The sequence below is a fragment of the Protopterus annectens genome, chromosome 7.part0 (assembly GCF_019279795.1).
Source record: "Protopterus annectens isolate FY-2018-M chromosome 7.part0, PAN1.0, whole genome shotgun sequence".
Taxonomy (NCBI): domain Eukaryota; kingdom Metazoa; phylum Chordata; order Ceratodontiformes; family Protopteridae; genus Protopterus; species Protopterus annectens.
The window spans coordinates 244,640,488-244,661,217 of NC_056739.1; the positions used below are offsets into that span (position 1 = coordinate 244,640,488).

The following is a 20,730-nucleotide window of genomic DNA, read 5'->3' on the forward strand; positions in this document are numbered from 1 at the left end:
TAATATGCTCTATGTGTCTGTCTTGGCCTAACATAAATAATGCTTCAGTTTACCCCAATCATTCTGAAATGGACGTGGAAACAGTGTTCATATATCTCAGTTACAAATCAGTTTTTCCAAAATGAATCAGTAACTCAGACTATATAGGTGTGCTCAAATAGGAATGTTTACCTACACATCCATAAGTCACTTTTATCTAATGTTATAAAATAAGCATAATGAGGACTGCAGAAGACAATGCACAAAGTAAAGAAGGAGGGCTCAGTGAGTGGAGTAACAATGAAATGGTACAGCAAAAGGTATTTTTTCATTCCTTTTTGTCTTTTCCAAAGCTGGCAAACCTATTTCTAACAGATACGTATTTTTTATAGAATTTATCTTTACAACGCACGCACACGCGCACTCACGCATGCACACACACACACACACACACACACACACACACACACACACACACACACACACACACGCACACACGCACACACGCACACACACACACACACACACACACACGCACATATACACACACGCACGCACGCGCACACACACACACATGCACACACACACACACACACACACACACACACACACACACACACACACACACACACACACACACACACACACACACACACACACACACACACACGCACACACACACACACACACACACACACACACACACACACACACACACACACACACACACACATTCACTCAGCACAAGTTTAATCACATCAAAATCTAGGGTCCTCTGCTGAATATAAATGAACTTTAAAATTTTTTCAACACTAATCTTTATGTTGTAGTAATTCTTGTTGTAATAATTGAAATATAAAATCTATATTGTGTTTCTTATAACCAGGAAATGCAAATCTATCCATCTTCTTTATCTCACCTAAGGAAGTGGTACAAATAAAAGTTTGCATGTGTAATGAAAAGGTTTATATGACTTAAATTGAAACTGGAGTGAAATTTTAACAGCTCATTACAGACCATTAACAATAAAAGAAAACTTGATTTAAGTGTGTGCCATAGACAATGAACATACATACTACGAAAGATTAGTAAGTGATGCAACACAGCAAATGTTAAATAAGTTATTATAATGTTAATGTTCAAACGGTGCCATTATTTATTAATTTCTAGGAATATTTGGAAAAATTCATATATAAATGTATTCTATAATGTTATGATGGATGCTCTATATTAGAGTTTCTGTAATATGTGTCCCCCAGTATTGATAGATGAAACTATATGGGTTTTAGAATCTGATATTTATTCATTTTCAAGAGATTAATTTACTCTTATTTTGGAACATGCAAATGTAATTATTTACTTTTGTGAATCAGAAAAATAACATTTTTATCCTTCTAGGTTTCACAGAGAAAAGGATTTGTTGAAGATTTTTCTCCCAAAAGTCAAAGCCTCTATTATTGCAGTATGGTACTGTGCAGGACGTAAATTTGTTAAATTACAACAGATATCCCCTATTGCTTCTTATTCAGTCTCTTGAAGTCTGCTGTTCTTTAATCTTTTTGTGAACTAGAAATGTTTTCTTGTAAGAATTTCTTTTAGTGTGAATTGTGTGTTGCAGATTCTTTAGTATTTAACTCTGGTCTTACTACAATAATAAAACACTTTGGGAAGAAAATGCAGCTCAGAAGCCCAAATCCTGATGACAAGATGGCAAATATCTCCACAGCAACTAGATATTTCCCTTTGGTACTGAGGTATGCCGGTATAAAAGTCAGCCAAACACTAATAAATATTAACATGCTGAATGTGATGAATTTTGCCTCATTGTATCTGTCTGGTAATTTTCGTACTAAAAAAGCAGTTATGAAACATACACTTGCCAAAATCCCAAGATACCCTAGCATGCAATAAAACATGGTGACTGACCCTTCATTGCATTCAATTATTATTTTGTCATTGTACAAATTCATATTTTTATCAGCAAAAGGTGATAAAAGTATAAGCCAACTAGTACATATTACGACCTGCAGAGTGGTGCAGCTAAGGCCAATGCAAACTGGAGTCTTGGTTCCAAGCCATTTCCTTTGGAATCCTCCTGGCCTTCTGACACTGAATGCAATAAATACAATTATTGTTTTTGCTAGGATAGAAGAGATGCAAACAGAAAATATTATTCCAAATGCAGACTGTCTCAATAAGCAGCTTGTGTTGTTTGGTTTTCCAATGAATATTAAGGAGCTCAGGAAGCACAGAATAAGAGCTACAAGGAGGAAGTAGCTGAGATTACGGTTGTTTGCTTTCACTACTGGGGTGTCCCGATGTTTAATAAATATCCACAGTATGCATGCAGGAATGATGGCAAAGGCAAGGGAGATAGAAGTCAGTACTGATCCCAGGGGGTCCTTGAAGGACAGGTAATCGACTTGTTTTAGGATGCAGTTTAACCTCTTCTCATCTGACCAGGAGTCTTTGGGACACTTTGTGCATTCTGTAGCATCTGAAAATTTATAATGAGAAATGAAAAATAGATGAAGTTAAAACAATCTATAAATGCAACATAATCATATTCAGCCATTTTATTTATCATTATTTCATAATCAGCTAATAGCAAGCTGGTATAAAAGGCTTTTTTAAATTATACAGTCTTCTTGAATTCTTCATGCTACCCTTGGCTGAATTTTGCTCTTTCCATATTTTTCGTATTTTTTCCATAATCCATTGCAAGTGTGTTTCTCTTCATCATAACACACTATGTCCTAACAATAGTTACAAATATGTACTTACAGATTCTTTAAACTAGCATTATGGCTCTCATCTTTATGTCTATGATCTAATAGAATGTTTGCATTGTGACATTCTTTTATCTCATTATATGTTATATTGCTTGCTTTAATATGGTTTTTCCACATTATTTTCATTAACAAACAGAATATTAATTCATATTTAAAAGCCTAAATAGAAGAAAAACTGCATACTCACCAGTCGATACAGGGTAACCAAGACTATCTAAATATATTTATCATTGTATGGTAAAAGTTGTCCTATAGTCTGAAAAAAAGTATAAATTCCCCAAATTGGTTACTCTTTTCCCACTTTTACACTACTTTCAGGAGTTTTATATAGTGTTCAATGTATGTATATTTTGTAATACACAAAGTACTATAAACATGGACTCAGAATGATCTCTACTGGACACTTTGATAGATTTTACCCTCCTATATTACTGTTTACTTATCACAAAGGAGCATACCCCTGCATTGGCATTGTTACTGTCGCTGGCTGCTTTGGTGTGTTATGTTGACAAATAGTAGTTATTAACCACACCTGAAGCACATAAAAGATATGTATATCTAAAGCACCATAAAAAAGCAATATGACTGCCCAGAAAAAACGCAGATGGCACTTAAACTTTAGGGTAGCAACCATGCAACAGGAGATGTATAATGCATAACTAAAACCAAAGAAAAACAACTCAAGACATATCTTATGTAGCTAGGTATAATACAGGGTATGAAACAATAGTCATACAATTCAGAAAATGATGACAAGGAACACAAGATATAGATACATTTCTTAAGATTATCCTAATCATCCCTAACCTTGCTAGTTATAGCAGTGGTGTAACAGCCATAGCAAATACAATAGTGTGTAATACCACCAACAGTGATGCTTGTATCTTTGACTGATGCAAATAGGCTTAGCAAAGAAGTGGCAAACTGACTGCTGCAGGCCTTGTGGTATGAGAACAGCCTCTCTCTACGAAACAGCTAGAAATGTGGAAGTGAAGGGTCCAGAGGGCCACTGCATAATACTGTAGACATAAATGAGTTCAATGAAGCTCATACTGTACATTAAGATATCCATGACCAAAGTCCAAATAATTTACATTGTACATGTCTTCTACACAGTGGCTATACTTCAAGCAGTAAATGAATCCCCAGATTGCCAGGATATCTCCGTTCAAACACTGAACATGGAAAAATATATTTCTACATGTGAATCGTCATGGCTACCTTTCTCTTGTAGACTTACTGGTATCCTTTCTTGCAACTATTCTCTCTCTATAGAATGATATGCTGCTCACAGACTCATAATTAGGTAGTCTTTCACTCTTTATACTAACATTTGCATTATAACTAGTTTCTAAAAAGTTTGTTTTTATAAAATATAATAATGGATGGTTTTCAAACATATGGTAAAATGTAAATCTGAGTCTCTGTAGTGGATGAAGCGACTTGTAAAACTTTCGTATGGGCTGTAATTTTCTCCACCTATGGTTTATAGGGGAGCGTCAATCTGAGAAAGGGAGCTAAATAACATAATATTACCGTAGACATCTTTACATAACAAGTCTAGAATTTAATCTTACACTTGTGATGGTTTATAGGGGAGCGTCCATCTGAGAAAGGGAGCTAAATAACATAATATTACCGTAGACATCTTTACATAACAAGTCTAGAATTTAATCTTACACTTGTGATGGTTTATAGGGGAGCGTCCATCTGAGAAAGGGAGTTAAATAACATAATATTGCCGTAGACATCTTTACATAACAAGTCTAGAATTTAATCTTACACTTGTGACAACAAGGTGTAATAAGGTATATTTAAAGCATATGCACTATACTTGTAGCATTTTGCTGTTTTGCCTAGTTTCTTCAGATAGAAAGACTTTTAACGTGAAACCCAAGACAGTGGTTTGCAAAGCAGAGCACGAGACACATAGTATGGTCTAATTGTTTGAAAGAATGCTTAGGAAAGACTCTGAATATAGGGATATTTTGTGAAAAAATTAAAAATAAATGTGTCACTATGCAAATTACGGATAAATGATAAGTGAATAGGAGCCTCAAATATGTCTTGCCAGTCGAAGGCACTATCAATTTCCCTAATTCAGAGGTTAATTCCTAATAAAGTCATCTTTGAGTCAGAGCTGTAATCATACAGGACAGGTACTATAGGGTGACTTTGCTGTATGGTCATATGAATTTAAGCATGATCAAGATCTGTTACACTGTTAAGTAAAACCCTAACTGTTAGTACCAAAAAATATGTGCTGATGTTTACTAGATGTCAAAAAGTTCTGTTTTTTTTTTTACTGTTACATTAGAGCAAGAAGCACGTGTGTGTATAGTGAGTTGGATTTTGGAATGTTAAACATTTTTTGTAAATAGTGTCTTCTTCCTATCTCTTTTAGGTATTTTTAGAATGTGGTTAAGCACGGGTAGCGATCTGAGAGAGGCGACTGTCACTTTACTCTATTCTACTCCTAATCATTTTTCATTTAAGGGAAACAATTCTTGTTACCTTCACTCTATTTGCCTATTTATTCTTAAGTTGCAACACATTTGCCTGTTAACTCTTTTTACTTTAAATAGTAAAAATATCAAATCCTCATTTTACTAGTTACTTGGATAAATGCTATTGATAGACTCATGGAATATAAAAGGGTTGCAAAATAATAAAAAAAGGAATTTAGTTTTACATCTAATCCAAAAATCTTCACTTGATATTACTCTTATCCAGGAAACGCACAGGACTATGGCCCAATGGTCAAATGATGTTAAAAAGAAATGGATAAAACAGATTGTAATGGCTGGGGATAGCACGATATCCAAGGGGGTAGCAATAATAGTTAAAAAATCTTTCAAAGGATCAATAATAACTTCTGCTTGGGACCCAAATGGGAGATGGTGCTACCTAACCTGTTCTATACCATCTTGTAAAAAAGAAATACTTATATTAAATGTTTATGGCCCCTGTATACACCAATCTTTGTTCCTTTATGAAATCATCTCACTCATTGAAAAATTTAACAATCATCTTCTAATCCTGGGGGGGATTGGAATACTACAATCAGACCGGATTTAGACAGAATCTGTAAAACCAATAAACAACCTCTAAGTATTACTAATACTATAAGAGATATGATGGAAGTCTACAACTTGTTTGATCCTTTTGAACTTTTTAGGAATGTCCCTAACATTAGTAACTACACATTCTTTTCTGCCTTCCACAAATCCTGGTCCAGGATAGACTTCTTTTTAATATCAACATTTTTGCCTCCTATGATATAATATACAGTAGTGACCCCAGAACTATTTCTGATCATGCCAAAATTAATCTACATTTAAATACTTGTAAACATAACCATTTGAATTCCATCCCTATAATATAAATTGGTCTCTTAATCAAAATCTCCTGAACAACATGATTATCCATAGAGAAATTCAAGAATTTCTGTCCCAGACATTTACCTCTTTTGATATGTCTGATATGCCTATAGATGTTCAATGGGCAGCTGCCAAAGTTACTTTAAGGGGTACCCTTATTCAAAAATCCTCCCTAATTAAAAAACAATCTAACTCCCATACTTTGATGCTAGAAACAGAGCTAAAAAAATAGAATTAGAACTCCAAACTAAGTTCTCTCCCAACATTGAGAAACGAAGATCCACCATTCAAAAGCAACTCCTCGAACTACACCTCAATCAATACTCACTTATGGAATCTAGACTTATTCATAATTATGCTGAATAGGGGCAAACACCTTCAAAAATTCTCGCTAGGATTATAAATATCAGACCCCCACCTACTAAAATAAATCATATTATTTACAAGGGTTGATCATATTTCACATATAAGGAAATCATCCAGGTCTTCCAGGAAGTATATGAGGAAATGTATGACCCCCAAATACTTGAATCACCAGGCCTTCAAGACTCTTTCCTAAATGAGTTACATTTTCCAAAAATAAGTAAAAATCACTTTAATTTACTTAAGGCACCTATAACCAGAGATGAAATCTTGATGGCCATAAGCAAACTGAAGCCAGGGAAAGCCCCAGGTCCAGATGGTTATGTGTCAGAATTCTACAAATCCTTCAACCAATTACTTGCCTCCATTCTGCTTAAAGTTTACAATCACATTATTCAATTTGGCATCGTGGATCTATATCGTAATAATTCTAAGAACATTTTAGTACCTAAATCTAATAACAACATTACTAGCACAAATGACTACCATCCAATTGCCTTAATTAACATCAATATAAAGATTTTATCCTCTATCTTAGCAAATAGACTAAAAAGCATATTACCACATATTGTTTCACAGGACCAGCTTGGTTTCATGAACAATAGGCATGTATGGGACAATACTTTAACCATTGAAGCCATAACATATATAACAAATCTCGACAAATCCACCAAATATGCTTTTTCTGTTGATGCCCAAAAAGCTTTTGACCGGGTAAACTTAAAGTTCCTCTTTAAAACCCTGAAATATTTCTCCATCCCTGATGAATTTATCAAAATGGTTAAAACCGTCTACACTAAGGCTTCCACTTCCCTAAATATAAACAAAAAGAAACTCCTGCCAATTCAGATTATTAACACAACAAGACAGGGCTGTCCACTCTCACCCTATCTTTTTAATATTTATCTTGAAGTTCTGTTGTTAAATCTAAGTCAGAAAACATTCCACCGTTCAATTTACTTATATAAAATACAAGTGAAATACACTGCCTTTGCAGATGATTTAAACATCTATTTAGAACTTCCCTCAATGGAACTTGTAAGAATGCTAAACTCTATAGACAAACTTTCGCAAATCTCAAATTATGCCATCAACCCAAACAAATCAATAATTTTTCCGCTAAATCCCCTCGCACACAAAGAATTTTTCATTCCAGAAATATCAATCAAAGTTAACTATTCCCTAAAATATTTGGGTATAACCTTCGCTCACCCCCAACAAGAGCTAATAAAGTGTAATTTGTACAAAACTTGGACTAAAATCACCGAGACTTGGACTAAAATCACTGAGGATTTCACAAGATGGAAGAGTTTAAATCTTTCTTTTCTCTCAAAAGCAGCTATTATAAAAATGAATATTCTCCCCAAACTTCTTTTCCACTTCTTCACTCTTAGCCAAAACATCCCGAACACTTTTTTTTTCAAAAATAAATGTTGCACTAGGAAAGTTAAATGGCACCCTAAAAATGTTAGAATCAGCTACAATAAACTTATACTTCCCAAAGATGGAGTAGGATTGGCCCTTCTGGACTTTCTGTCATATTACCATATAATTAATGCCAGTCGTATTATACACATTGCTAACTTTCAACAATCAAACAAGAACTTGAACCCCTTATGGATAAAAATGTAAAATGCCCATATAAAAGCGTCTAATCTCAATCCTAGAGCAATTCTCTTTCTTAACAAAAAAATTCTTAAAGAGCATAAAATTCATCTTATATTAATAAAAAACATAAATGGGTTCCAATCACTGATAACTTCCCTTGGCTTGTGAAACTCCCTAACAATGGCCCAACCAATTCATCTTAATCCAAATCTTAAATTGGATAACAGCATACTAAATCTTGATAATTACCCTCTCATTAAGAGCTGTACAGTCTGGGACTTCTACTCAGTTAAAGACTTACCATTTAATGAAATCATGTCCTCTTTGGCAGTGACCAAGAAATACCATATAATAATTAAACAAATATTTTACCTAATTTGTTTGATCAGTGATACAAGGTCAGCTACCCCCACAGAGTACCATCTTTATCAGTCTCTAATAACCCAACTTCTATCAAGGTCTAAAATGCTTTCCAAGGTTTATAGTCCACTAATAAAAATAAAATACCAAGACAAGTTATTATTCTCTAAATACTGGGATGGAAAAAACAAGGAAATTATACTTAGGCAAAAGCTCGATGCGATTGATGCTACAATAAAGTTAACCCCTTTCAAAAAACTAATTTATACCCAGTTCATGATAAACAATAATGCATATCACACTCCAGCATTCCTAAATAAAATTAACCCAAATACTTCATCTTTTTGTCCAACTTGCCCTAATTCTGTTGCAGATAAACTCCACATTTTTTGGTCCTGTAAAAATGTGTATAAACTCTGGTGCTCCTTAAGAGCACGACTGGAGAAAATGGGTTACATGAAGTCAACTCTATCCTGGGAAATGGCGCTTTTAAAAATCTATCCAGGTTCATTTAAACCTGAAATTAAACGTATCCTAGTGACATTGTGTGCGATACTCAAAACTTACATTACCTTAAACTGGTTAGACAAAGCCAAAATGTCCTGGAAAGAGTTCCAATCGATGGCTGTAAAATATGTTTTGGCAAGTAAACTAAAAACTACAAGCACGAAGAAGTTAAGTTACTTTCAGAAATATTGGAATAACCTTCTAGATGTTCTTCATCAATATCCTACTTAGGCTGTTCCCCTTTTCTCCTCCTATTATCTGTAATTTCCTCTTCTCTTCATTGTTTATCTCCAAACATGACTTGAATGACTACAATTATCGTAACCCTTTATGATATCTTTTCTTACATTTGTGCAGGCAATATACTCTAGTTTCCTTACACTAACTCCCTATCACTTAGTGACAGTCGCTTGCATATATTGTATATAGTTAAATCAAATAGGTTTTAGGAGTACTGATATATCTTCACACACCTGCATTAACAAATACCTCCCAGCAAATCCTGTCTATTAAAAGAAGCTAAATAATTCTTTTTGTTATATCAGTACTGAATGTACCTGTTCTTAAGCAGGATTGTATAAAGATTTTTCACTTATCTATTTTGAACCTATTTGCATTGTGTGAATTATTGCTTTGTTTTTGTATTTGTGTTTTTAAAAATGCTAACAAAAATCAGATTGCAAAAAAAACAAAAATGATATGCTGCTACACCTGTAGAATAAACCATCTCAGTTATTATGGTTACATCTTATTCATAAAGGTCTGCTAAACATAATTCCATTTTCCATCTGTGTTTTGGCACTGTAAATTGCTTCTTGAACTAAATGTTGTAGCATATTCTTGCATCTGTAAATATATAAGCATTATCTAGCACAAGATCAAGCCCACAGGGATTCTTGGGATTTTTTAGCAAAAATGAATAATGTTATATTTGAGAATGAGGATATTATGACTACAATTGATGTAAAGGACTTATATACTGTCATCCCACACTCCATTGATTTAGAATAGACCAGGGAATACTTAGAGAATAAAAAAATTGGACCAAATAGTTAACAATGTTATAGAACTGTTAAAAATAGTTCTTACTAGCAATTTCATTTATCTTGAAGAAGACATTTACAAACAAAAAGAAGGAGTTGCTATGGGTTCCCCAGTGAGGTCATTTTTGGCAAATGTAGTCATGCTGGAATTGGAACGGAGGTTCATACACAATAGTACTCATGTAGGAAACATCAAATTTTATTTGCGCTATTTGGATGATATATTCCTTATTAGGGGAAATGATGAGACTACTCTTCAAATTTTTATACAAAATATTAATGAAAGTACAGACTTCCTTAAATTTACATGTCAATATGATAAAAATGAGATGCCATTCTTGGATGTAATGTTTAGGAAAAGCTATGATTTGGGTGAATATGTAGCTAGTATATACAGAAAACCCACCTGGGGCAGCCACGGTGGTGCAGTGGTTAGCATTGCCACCTCACAGCAAGAGGTTCTCCGGTTTGATTCTTGGCTGGGGTGCCTTCTGTGTGGAGTCTGCATGTCCTCCCTGTGGTCACGTGGGTTTCCTCCAGGTGCTCCGATTTCCTCCCACATCCCAAAGACATGCTGTAGGTGGATTGGCACTCTAAATTGGCCCTAGGCACGAGTGTGTGCATGTGTGTGCCTTCTGTTGAAGGTTGGGCGCTGGGCTGGCAACTCGACACTGTAAAACTCCACTGCCAATCATGAGCAGACAGGTGATCCACTGTGGCAACCCCTAACCGAGAAAAGCCAGAAGAAGATATACAGAAAACCCACTTACTCTAACATGTTACTGCACTACTCTAGCTGCCACCCCTGCAAACAGAAAAGGGCAGTGGCAAAAGGCCAACTGGTAAGGGTGGCTAAAATGAACATGCTGGATATAGATTATTTTAATGAAGTAGACACTTTCACAGGCATGTTAACTAGGAAAGGTTATCCACCTGGATTGTTACATGAGCTAATTGCAGAAGTTACTTCCAAAAGAATAGAGGGTTTTATCAACCTATTCTGATGGCGAATTTACAAAGTGATGTAATAACTAGTATTAATGGTAATCACAACAACAATAAAAGGTTCAACAATGTATTTATCATAACTTTTAATGAAGCTAGTGGTAAAATTAAATGGATTATGAATAAGAACTGGAAAGTGTTTCATGAATATTTAAATAAAATTAATAGCATTGGTGAAGTACCTACTATCATTTACAGAAGGGGTTGCAATATTAAAAATATGGTGGAAGCAAAAAGGAAAACTACATGCTTTTTAAACACCAGGATGACTAAATGTGCTAGATGTAATTACTGCAAATATATACTTGAGGGAAGTCATATTAGTATAATGGGAAGGAAATTGAATATAAAAGGTAAATACAATTGTGATACTACAAGAATAATTTATGTAGTGAAATGCCAGGGATGTGAAGGATTTTTTATTGGAAAAATGGAGCAGAAGCTCCGTAATCGGATTTATGAACATTTATATGAAATTAAAAAAGAAAAAACTATGAATGCTTTGTTTAGACATTTAAATATACACCCTGAGCATACGTTTAAATGTAATATCTTAGAAAGGGTGAAGAAAGAAAAAAATGGGGGGGAGTTGGACAGTAATTCTAGAACAGCATGAATTAAAATGGCATCTACATCTGGAAGCATATAGGTACCCAGGATTAAATGACCATGTCAGTATAGCACCTATCCTGAAACTAAAGGCTTGGGAAAGATAAAGTAATCACAGAAAAAAATTTACTCACATTTGCTAACTAAATTAAAGTTTTTTTAACTATGTATATATATATATATATATATATATATATATATATATATATATATATATATGTATATATGATTAGAATGTTATTTATGGTACCCACATGAATTTAGTTTTTATAATATGACATAGTATGCCTTATTTATATAGTAAATTTGTAGGAAATTCTGTGTATATATAAAGGGACATGTTAGGTAAGGGTTATATCACTTTAAATTTTGGGATTTTGAAAAAGTCATATTTAAATGGCTTGATAACTATTTCATATTGTATCTGATGAAGTTTTAAAAGTCTTAAAACAAAAGCGCTTATACGTTTACTGGATTTACTGTGTGATTCTGTCTAAAGATTAAACCTGTTTTTATACGGATTGGCTACGAATTGTTTGCTTTCCATCAATTTGTGCTTACATATATATATTTGTTTTTTTTAGCCTAGCCTTGTAGCTGGAAATATGTTTTGTTCATTTCTTATGCGATCCTATTCACCTGGGTTGTACCTGTAAATGGTACATTGAGATCAGTGTACTACCCCTGTAAATAAATAAATAAATAAATAAATACATGCCTTTCACTCAGCATGCAGGTAATGTGTGATTCTAATGGAGTGATAGCAGATGCATGTGGAAAAAAATGCCATACAAGTCTGGCATCCTGTAGTACTGCACTGTGTTGTGCAGTGATAGAACTCTAATGGAAATTTGAGGGATATGAGGGATGCCTGCTTGATCCCTGAGTAACCATTCTAGTAGTTGCACTGATGATCAGTACAAAGAAATGTAGAACCGCACACAATAAGCAGGCAAATAATACCATTTTGTATGTGTTTAACACACAAGGATGATAAGTGGGTATCTGATTGATTGCAGAGGAACACTGCAGTGCACCTTCTGACAATGTATGACTGATATTTGTGGCATACTAAATCCTATACAATATGACCATGTAATGACACCAATACAGCAAGCAGAAAACCAAAACATGTAAAATGTATGAGAGTATAAAAACAATTATCTTCAAAGAAACAGGAAAGGTCATTTATAATATTAAAGGCAAAACAGACAGACATGCACCTCCCTGATAACTGCAAGGTGTTTTTTTCCCTCTGTAATAATAACAAACATTGTTTTATTACTTGATCTGCACTTTAAAGTGCATTAGGGTGTGTAAATTTAAGAGCACACAAACTTTCTTGCACAACAATAAATCTGGTACATCACTTGATCATTAGGAGAATATCTATGTATGATCAAGACATAAAACTTTAGAAATACTGTTAAGACAATTTACTTATTCTAATGGACTTCTTCTTACATCATGTGTAAAACAAACCTTTAGCCCATCCACTTGCTATTTGAACATTTGGACTTTAGTGTTGTTAATATTCAATATTTTCATTATGGTCATGTGGAACTCTGTCTTCAACTCTTTAGTCAAATATCTTAAAGGCATTAAAATTATATGATGATATGTATTTTTTTTCACTTTGCAAACTGCAAAATACCTACCAGTTTGGTTGGCAATTTCACCATCTGAGCAAGGCACACAATCATAACAGCAGACAGGCATTCCTTGAATTGGAGCTTTGCGGTTTCCTGGTTGGCAGCTTCTACTACAGTCAGATCGGGGAGTCTGAAAAATAATGAAAAAACGCAAGTTGCATTGCATAAAAATGTTTGAAAAATGTCTTGTGGAATCCACTTTGTTTACTCTGCTGTGCTTTACTTTAGAGAAATCTTGAAAAATCTTTGTTGTAAAAATGAATATATAATAGTGTATGTTTGAATTTCAGCGTGTTCTCTATATAATTAAAGAAACGGAATTATATTTTGAAACCAGCTTTTTGTTTTCTATGCTTCACTATGAGTGGATAAAAGTGAATGTGCCTAGGATAGGAATCCCCAAACTGCATTCACCAAGAAAAAACATACCCCTGTGTGTGTGTATATATATATATATATATATATATATATATATATATATATATATATATATATATGTGTGTGTGTGTGTGTGTGTATATATATATATATATATATTTATATGTATATATATATATATATATATATATATATATATATATATATATATATATATGTGTGTGTGTGTGTGTATGTATATATATATATATATATATATATATATATATATATATATATATATATATATATATATTATATAATGCCAGTGTCTTGCCAACTTGAAGAAGGGAGAAATTCCCCCAAAATGGAACCACTTTTAGCATAACTCATTGACAATGATTTCCCATGGAGGAACTCTGCTCATCAGTGAGCTGAACCCTGGGCAATTGAAGCTCAAGCATTCATTATTCATCTACTTTTCCCAGAAAACCTAGGGCTGGATTCCAAAAGACTTGCTCATGGACTAAGTGACTTATTATAGAATAAGGGCCATCTATAAAAGCAAGCTTACAAAAGAGCAAGCTACTTGCACAATGGTAAAAAAACTCATTTTTGTTTCATCCACACTGGTGAAATTTAGAACTGTTGCCATTCTTATGGGAATTTAGATTTGTTAAGGTAAATATTATATGATTTTCCTAGCTTCAGCCAGTCTACTTCTAATCACTAACAATGTAAATAATTTGTTGAGAAAATGAAGATACCTTTCCAGAATTTTATCCACAAAATTAATCCGTGCATCATTCCACATAAGTTTTACTTTCCATTTGCATTGCAGCAGTTCATGAATTCAGCTACACAGTTACTGAGTTTAATTTTGGAGAAAATGAATAGAAAAATTACAATTACTATATGAACTAATAGTGCCCTCTGATGCCCATTCTCTGGGCCAGTGATCAAGGAATCTCAGCCCTCACCACAGACACCAGTGGGAGATGTTCACTTGGAACAAAAATAGATACACACAGTATTTCCAGATGCAGCTTTCTGCACCAAGCACACTTTCCCTTAAGAGCACACAGGGAACACACCCTCTCTTGGGTTTGGGTTTCCCTCTTTCTCTCTCCCCGGGCTCCAAATAAGACTCCCCACTGACACAGCTGTACAGTTGGATCCTCAGCCAAGTGTTCTAAGCCAAGTCCTCCTCTACCCTCTCTGTGAAACCATTTCTCTGTGTCCCTGCTTCAAGTAGCTGACACACCCACTCTTTGAGATTTGATTTTTCACACACACACACACACACACACACACACACACACACACACACACACACACACACACACACACACGCACACTTGGGAAAGGCTGGCACAGATTTATCAGCTATAGATACTGCCACCAGAACACTCCAAAGCCATCTATTCTGAGGATCTTACTAAAGTATCCAATTATACTTAGCAAAATTAATACTAATACAAATGGTAGTGTTTGACCAATGCAGTAAGGCTTTCAGAAGTGGCCACAGTGTCAACAAATAAATATAAGTACTGTCACAGGTTAAAATGTTTTCTAAAAGACCAGATATAATGAAAAGTTTAAATATATTTAATAAAAAATAATAAAATAATATGAAAATACTAAATATCTACTTGCAATAAACACCACAGTTTCAGTCACAGGAAATATTAAAAATAACACAGATGAATAGATTCACACAGATACAGAAAATCAGTACTTAACTAACCTCACTATATTTTCCTGACTGAGCTAAATAATTATTATTCCCTGGTTACTTACGAAAGCAAGGCAAGATGAAGTGGCCGAGTGATCCTCCTTTGTCAGGTTTGACAAACTGACTGCCCTGCGACTTCTGTCTCATCTAGTATTAAAACATCATTTCAGTGTTGGATTACAGAATGACATCACATGCACCTGGTCATCTGGCTTCTGGTTCCAACATAACCCAGCTTTACTAGAAACTGAACCAAAACCTAGCACATATGTGTCATACTACACATATATATATAGAGCTTTGATAAGATGTATTATAGCATCTGGAAGCTATAAGCCAATTTCAAAAACGTCCACCCTACCAGAGTAGCAATTAGTTTACCCCTAAGGGCAATATAGTAGGATTCCTAGTCCTGTTTTTCACAGACATTTTGTCTCTGACTGCAATTAGAACTGTAAAATACAGTCTTTATTGGTTAAATTTGGTAATTTAATTTCAGACTATTTTTCAAAGTAAGCTGGACTGAGATTAACCTCTTCTCTTCTAGTATACTGTGTTATAATATATTTCAACAATAAAATCTGACATACAAGTGTATTTCTTTTCTGTCCTGCATGACCCACTGTTGCACAAGCCTATTTACAAATACAATTTCAACACAAGCACCTATACAAATCAGTTTGATATACAAATTACATATAATTATTTATAAAACTCCAGCCAGCTATGTAGGCATATGTTACACATTCACTGCCCTACTTCTCCTGGTATAGCTGGCAATACTTCACATCATCACATCTCTCTCCACTTTGAAGACTCAAGCTAGTTTTTCAAGTGACCCTGAAATAATGTTGCTTGAAAGGAATGAGCCTGTCTGGAAATCCATTAACCCATGCCCTGTCTTGGGAACCCATCTGTACTGGCATTGGTCACCCCACTATGGTGCTGCACTGTCATGTCATATGCCTGCTACCCTAGGCTCTACCTAAGTAACTTAGCATTTTGCTGGCTGGCTTGATTTTTAAACATAGATCCCTCTCAGACTCCTCCTGCCACCCACTGCAAATAGTCAGCACAAGGCTCTCCCTATCATGGTAAGACTTCATCATGTTAGCATGTTTAAGTTTGTGCCCCTGTCTCCTACCCAGCAGTTCTACCATGTAGTTAACATTACTGAACTTTCTTACCACTTTGAAGGGTCCTTCTAAAGATGCCTGCAGCTTAATGTGTCTGTGAGGAATAAGTACCATAACCTGCTATCCTACAGCATACTCTTGGGATCGAGCATTCCTGTTATACCAGACCTTTTTCTGCTGTTGGGCTCCTGTTAGGTTCTCCTGGGCCAAGACTATCAGCTCCCTAAGCCTTCCCCTCAGGTTTAGGACATATGCCACAACAGACTCCTTGTGGGATTCACACTCACCCTCCCACTCATCCCAAATCAAATCTAAAAGCTGCCTCATCCATGCCTATATAGCAACTGAAAGGGTGAAAAAGCTGTAAATTCCTGGCATACCTCTCTGTATGCAAACAGCAGATGGGACAAATATTTGTCACACTCTCTCTTAAACTGGTCTGCAAATGTCTGTAGCATGGTCTCTAAAGTAGAGTTTAACCTCTTCCCAAGACCATTAGTCTGCAGGTGGTAGGGGGTGGTCTTTAGATGCTTCAATTCACAGCACTTCCATAGACAAGCCAGCAGGTCTTACATGAAATTGGGACCTCTGTCAGTCAGTATTTCTCTCAGGAAACCTACCCTGCTGAATCTCTAATAAAGCATTTGCTACTTTCTCTGCCTCGATGGTGGACAGAGCCACTGCCTCCAGGTATCTAGTAGCAAAATCTATTACCACAAGGATATGCTTCTTCCCTGTGGAACTTGGGGTACTCACAGGTCCCATAATTTCCATAATTACCCTCTGAAATGGTCCCTCAATCATAGACAAATGCATCAAAGGAGCTTTGACCTTGTCAATGCCTTGCCTACATTTTGGCACTGCTCACAGGTCCTGCAGTACCCTGTTACATGCCTTGCAATCCCAGGCCAATAAAATGTCTGCATAATATGTCTCTTGGTATGCTTTATGCCCCTATAACCTGCAAAATGAATGTCATGGGCTATGGCTAGAAGTGCCACATGATAGTGTCTAGACGCTACCAACTGCTGCATTACCTCACCATCTAGCCCTCCCTCAGGAGTCCACTCTCTATACAGTAACCCTTTCCCCTGATAATTAGGTGCCTTCCTAGCTAGCTCCCTCAAGTCTCTTAGTGTAGATTCTGAGAGATGAGCCTGTCTCACCTCTGCCTTAGTGACCCTTCCCAGCTCCTCTTTCATAGAAAGTCTGGTATCCTCTTACAGGAGTGCCTCACTGTCAGCCTGGGTACTAACAATCACCTCTGCCATTGCAGTAATTCTATCTAAGGGAACATCTACCAGCAGCTGTTGCTCAACATCAGGCTCACTGCTATAGGGTAGCTCCCTTCCTCAAATAGCTACCAGTCCCACATGTCTATTTCCATCCCTGACTGCATGTAACTGAATGCACATAAGGTACTACATTATCAGAATCATTCCCTAGCAAGACATCTATAGGGATATCCTCAAACATACCTACTTGCTTGCTTCTTTTTCACCCTCACAGTCAAGGTGAACCAACTGAACCTTTGGATCCAGGAGGCCCAGCAAATGCCCAATGCCCCACTACTGAGTAAGTTACATTTAATTATGTATGTAAGAAATTAAACTAGCTGATATTATGGAGATGTGTATTCCAATATTACTTCATTTATATTACAGCTGCAGGTGTCCGTTCTGCGAACCGCAGAGCCTATGGTGATAGGCTGGTGTGGTTGCGCCACCAGGCAGGTCAGTAATCCACTACCAGTAACTGTAAAGAAATATAAAAGTATGACAGTCAGCAAAAGAGTGCAGTGTAGTCACTAAGGAATAAAATGTGCAAGTAACAGTGTGAAAGTGTTTGCAAGTATTGCTTGATTACAAAAGTGTGTTGCAGCCTGTAAGCCAAACAGAAAAATGAAAATGTCTGACATAAATTCTGAAATAAAAATGCCCCACCTGTAAGAAAATAGTACACAACCTGCAGCAGGCTGAAAAGTATAGCTGCAGAAGATGATGAAATCACATGTGTGAAATATATCCCTGTTGAAATACTGAAACATGACAGAAGTGAGACTGCTGGAAAGGATTGTAATAACTACAGGTAAAACATGTCAATAAAGCCTAGAAGTAAGTACCATCCTGAACAGTAAAATGAAAACAAGTGAGAGAGTGTGAGAAAGTGTCATGAATCCAGCAATACAGTAGTAATAACCCCTGAATAAAGTATACTGCAGTCAGTACAGAATGAAATGCATGTGAGAATCCAAACCAAACAGCGAAATCTGTTCAAAGTGTTGCTGCATCTGGAATGTGTATCCCAAAATCTGGATATGTTGCTCTCAGTCTGCAATATGCAGATAGTATGATTGTCTGATATACCAAACATCCACACTTGGCTATAGCTATATAAAGCAAATGTAGCAGGATGATGTAGCTGAACAAAGCTAGATATGAATGTGTATGAAGAACAATAAAATGTATATTGATGTTGCAGTAACAGTCCTATCACCAAGTTGAAGTAGTTATCATATTGGAAACTGTAGTTAGAACAGTAGTGTGTATATATGTGCAGCTATTAGAAATGTACAGCATATGTATTGGTATTCGAAGGTGTTAATATTATTTGCTTCACCCCACCCTATAACCACATATAACCCATTCCATGTGAAAATGGTATGTGCAATCACAATTAACACCCCTGGACATTTGTCCTGTTGGGTCATATATATTTGCATGTCCGTTGATGCATCTGCCCTGTTCATACATCCAAACCTGATGGCCTGTTGCCATCAGTCAACCCTGCATGTTGTTGGACTGTGTATTGCTGTTCAAATTATGCATGTGTTATGCTCGCTGTTCAATGGTGTGAATATCTGGGTGTTTGGTTAATGGGAATACTAATGCATGCTGTTACAACTAATTGTGAATGGTATTATATGTCACTAACCCAAACTGTCATGACATAATGCAAAACATAGGACGACAGGGAAGGCGGGTTCCAGAGGACCCACCTCTCCCACCTCAGCTGGCGAGTGCACCTGGCACTAGCGCCCAGTCTGGACCCTCCTCCAGTGGCCCTGTGCCACCTGCGGGTGGAAGCGCTGCAGGGGATGGGGCTCACCCCCCTCTGCAATTGTGGCCAGAGGAGAACCACCACTCACCCTCCGTAGCATCCGGACTGTGGTGCGTAGGGAGATTCGGGACTCTGTTCTCGAGCCCCTACACCAGCTTGAGGCATGGGTGGCACAACTTACGGGCATGCCTGTTGCCCATCCTACACAGCCCCCAGCACAGCCCCATCCTGGGCAGTGAAGGAACAGTGGCAACTGCCTATGGGTGGGGATATCAGTTCCACTGTTGCCGTCTGTGGGCTCATGGGCTCTGGATATCCAAACCTCCATCCCCGTCAATTGTATAACCCCCCCACACATGTCATACACCGCCCCTGTATGCATCTTGTTTGTCTTGTCTGTTTACCTACCCAACCTACCTCCCCAGCTGTACCGACTTCCTTCACCTGACATACCACTCTCACCTGAAAAAAAAAAAAAAAAAAGGGCACTCTGTACCCACAAAAAAATTACGCCCCATACATAGCTGCCCATTCCGCACACATGTCTGCTGGACATGGAAACTATCAATTACAATTGGCTGTACAACAAGTATTATTTGTCCTGACACCTCTCTCAGGGGTGGAAGGTTTCAAATGTCACACCAAATTACATACATATGCACAGCTGTTGCTGATGAAGAAATGGGCAGCTATGGGCCTTACCTACATCCCTCCTGCAAATCCCAAGCTTCTTTCCCTACTGTCTTACCCTCTTTGTGACCCCTTTTTCACCACTTTTCTGTCTCCCCATTTTCATTTCTTTCAAAGAAAATAGCGCGGGTGTGCGCCAGAGTAAGCACTGTTAAGCGGTTGTAAGCAGGTGTGTGCATGTGTGCGCGGAGCTAACCACCAGTGCGCATTCGTGAGCTCTGCACAAACCAGCGCTAACCCAGTTACAACTGCTTAAAAGTGCCTTAGTCACTTTGATTGACAGGTCCTGTACTCAGTTCAAAAGCAAAATAAAATCCCACTGTCAGTCCCAAACCCAGGACCTTGAAAACAGTAGTCTGTATGACCTACCACTAAGCCATGACTCTTATATAAGAACATTGTGCTAAAATAAATATAACATGTAATAGTCGGGATGAATGTAAAGGGAATATAA

The 20,730-nt window shown here is 36.5% G+C and overlaps 1 protein-coding gene across 1 annotated transcript in view; it reads right to left on the minus strand.

Annotated features, from left to right (window-relative positions):
* Window positions 1-1,574: 1,574 nt before the first annotated feature.
* Window positions 1,575-20,730, minus strand: part of LOC122805930 (vomeronasal type-2 receptor 26-like) — a 34,393-nt gene continuing 15,237 nt past the window's right edge. The window contains exons 2-3 of the mRNA XM_044076173.1: window positions 13,305-13,428; window positions 1,575-2,476 (exon numbers count right to left, since the gene is read on the minus strand). Coding sequence (XP_043932108.1) covers window positions 1,575-2,476; window positions 13,305-13,428 — 1,026 coding nt within the window. The remainder of the gene's footprint in view (window positions 2,477-13,304; window positions 13,429-20,730) is intronic.